This window comes from Argiope bruennichi, chromosome 10, assembly GCF_947563725.1.
Source record: "Argiope bruennichi chromosome 10, qqArgBrue1.1, whole genome shotgun sequence".
Classification (NCBI taxonomy): domain Eukaryota; kingdom Metazoa; phylum Arthropoda; class Arachnida; order Araneae; family Araneidae; genus Argiope; species Argiope bruennichi.
This window is the reverse complement of record NC_079160.1, coordinates 36465932-36467277: the sequence shown is the minus strand read 5'-3', so window position 1 is coordinate 36467277 and position 1346 is coordinate 36465932. Positions and strand designations below refer to the sequence as shown.

At 32.2% G+C, this 1346-nt stretch overlaps 1 protein-coding gene across 1 annotated transcript; it reads left to right on the top strand.

Annotated features, from left to right (window-relative positions):
• Positions 1-343: 343 nt before the first annotated feature.
• Positions 344-664, top strand: LOC129987498 (uncharacterized). Its single transcript, XM_056095472.1, has one exon. The coding sequence runs from the start codon at positions 344-346 to the stop codon at positions 662-664; it is 321 nt and encodes a 106-aa protein (XP_055951447.1).
• The last annotated feature ends 682 nt before the right edge of the window (positions 665-1346 follow it).

The window sequence follows — 1346 nt, the reverse complement described above, 5'->3', positions numbered from 1 at the left end:
CTAACGCCACTTTTGGCACACACCTAATCATCATCAGAATACATCAGAATAATCCATATAAAGACTTCCAGTTACAGAAAAACGAATTTTCAAGAAAAATTAATACGTAAAGCTTGTTATTTAATGTATTTTAAAAAGGGGAGACAAATGTTTTTTACTTGCATTTTCCTGCCTTCATTGCAAAAGAATTTTATTTCCCTGCCCTTCATCACTTGCCTTCACTTTTAAATAAATATTAGGTTGGTGCATAATTATCAGGCGTTTCTTTGACGTACTATATTTTAATGATAATTTACAATAATTTATAAATTTATGAAGGAAAATATTCTTTTAGGTTATAAAAATGCGTGTCGATAACCATACACACATTCGTCATATTATGCTGTACCACTTTGAGAAAGGATGGGAAGCAGCGCAGTCATTTCGCGATCTCAAAGAACTTTTCGGTGAGGGCACAATCAGCAAAATTCGATGCAAAGAATGTTTTGTCCGTTTCAAATCTGGCAGCAGTAGCTTGGAAAATAAGCCAGGAAGAGATCCAACATCGAATTTCGATGACCAGGCACTTTTGGCAGCCGTGGAAGGAGACGAAAGCTTGACAACTCGAATGCTGGCCAACAACTTCAATGTGGATCATTCAACCATCGTTTGGTTATTGAAGTAAATGGTGACTACACTCCGGATTAATCATTTAAAAATGTTACTGTTGAATTTGTTTCCTTTTTCATTATAAATAGTGTTCAAGAACGCCTGATAATATCGTTTAAAAACGCCTGATAATTATGCACCAAACCAATAGTTAGTTCCCCGTTTTATTCACCTGTTTAAAATTAGAGCTATGGGATACATTGCTACAATTCCATCCATCATTAGTCTGTTTGGCAGATTGTAGAAAGTTTTACGAACTTTCTGAAGTTTTTATCTTTTATTAAAGTGGACATCTCTATGTAATATGAGTAACAAAAGTGGGTTTCTTAATTTTTTTAATGTGTAGGAAAATACTATCCTTCCTTTTAGAAATCAAAATACAGAATTTTGCAAGGCTTTCTTTTTTTATTTAAAACAAATTTAGATATTGATTCACTCTTGTTTTCCTATAATAGTTCCTTCAATTGAAAATTTTCCCCAACAGATTTTATGAAATGAATAATACTTGCAACAACGGACCACCTTGTGATTATATTCAAAATTTCACAGCTTTTGTATCGCTGCAGTGACACTTTCACTGCAAATATTTTAAATTAATTGTCTGATACCAACATAAATCTCAATTTTGAAAATATAAAGTATTTTTGAATTCACTTATTTTTCTCATTAATACTGAAATATTGAAGCATCATTATCCT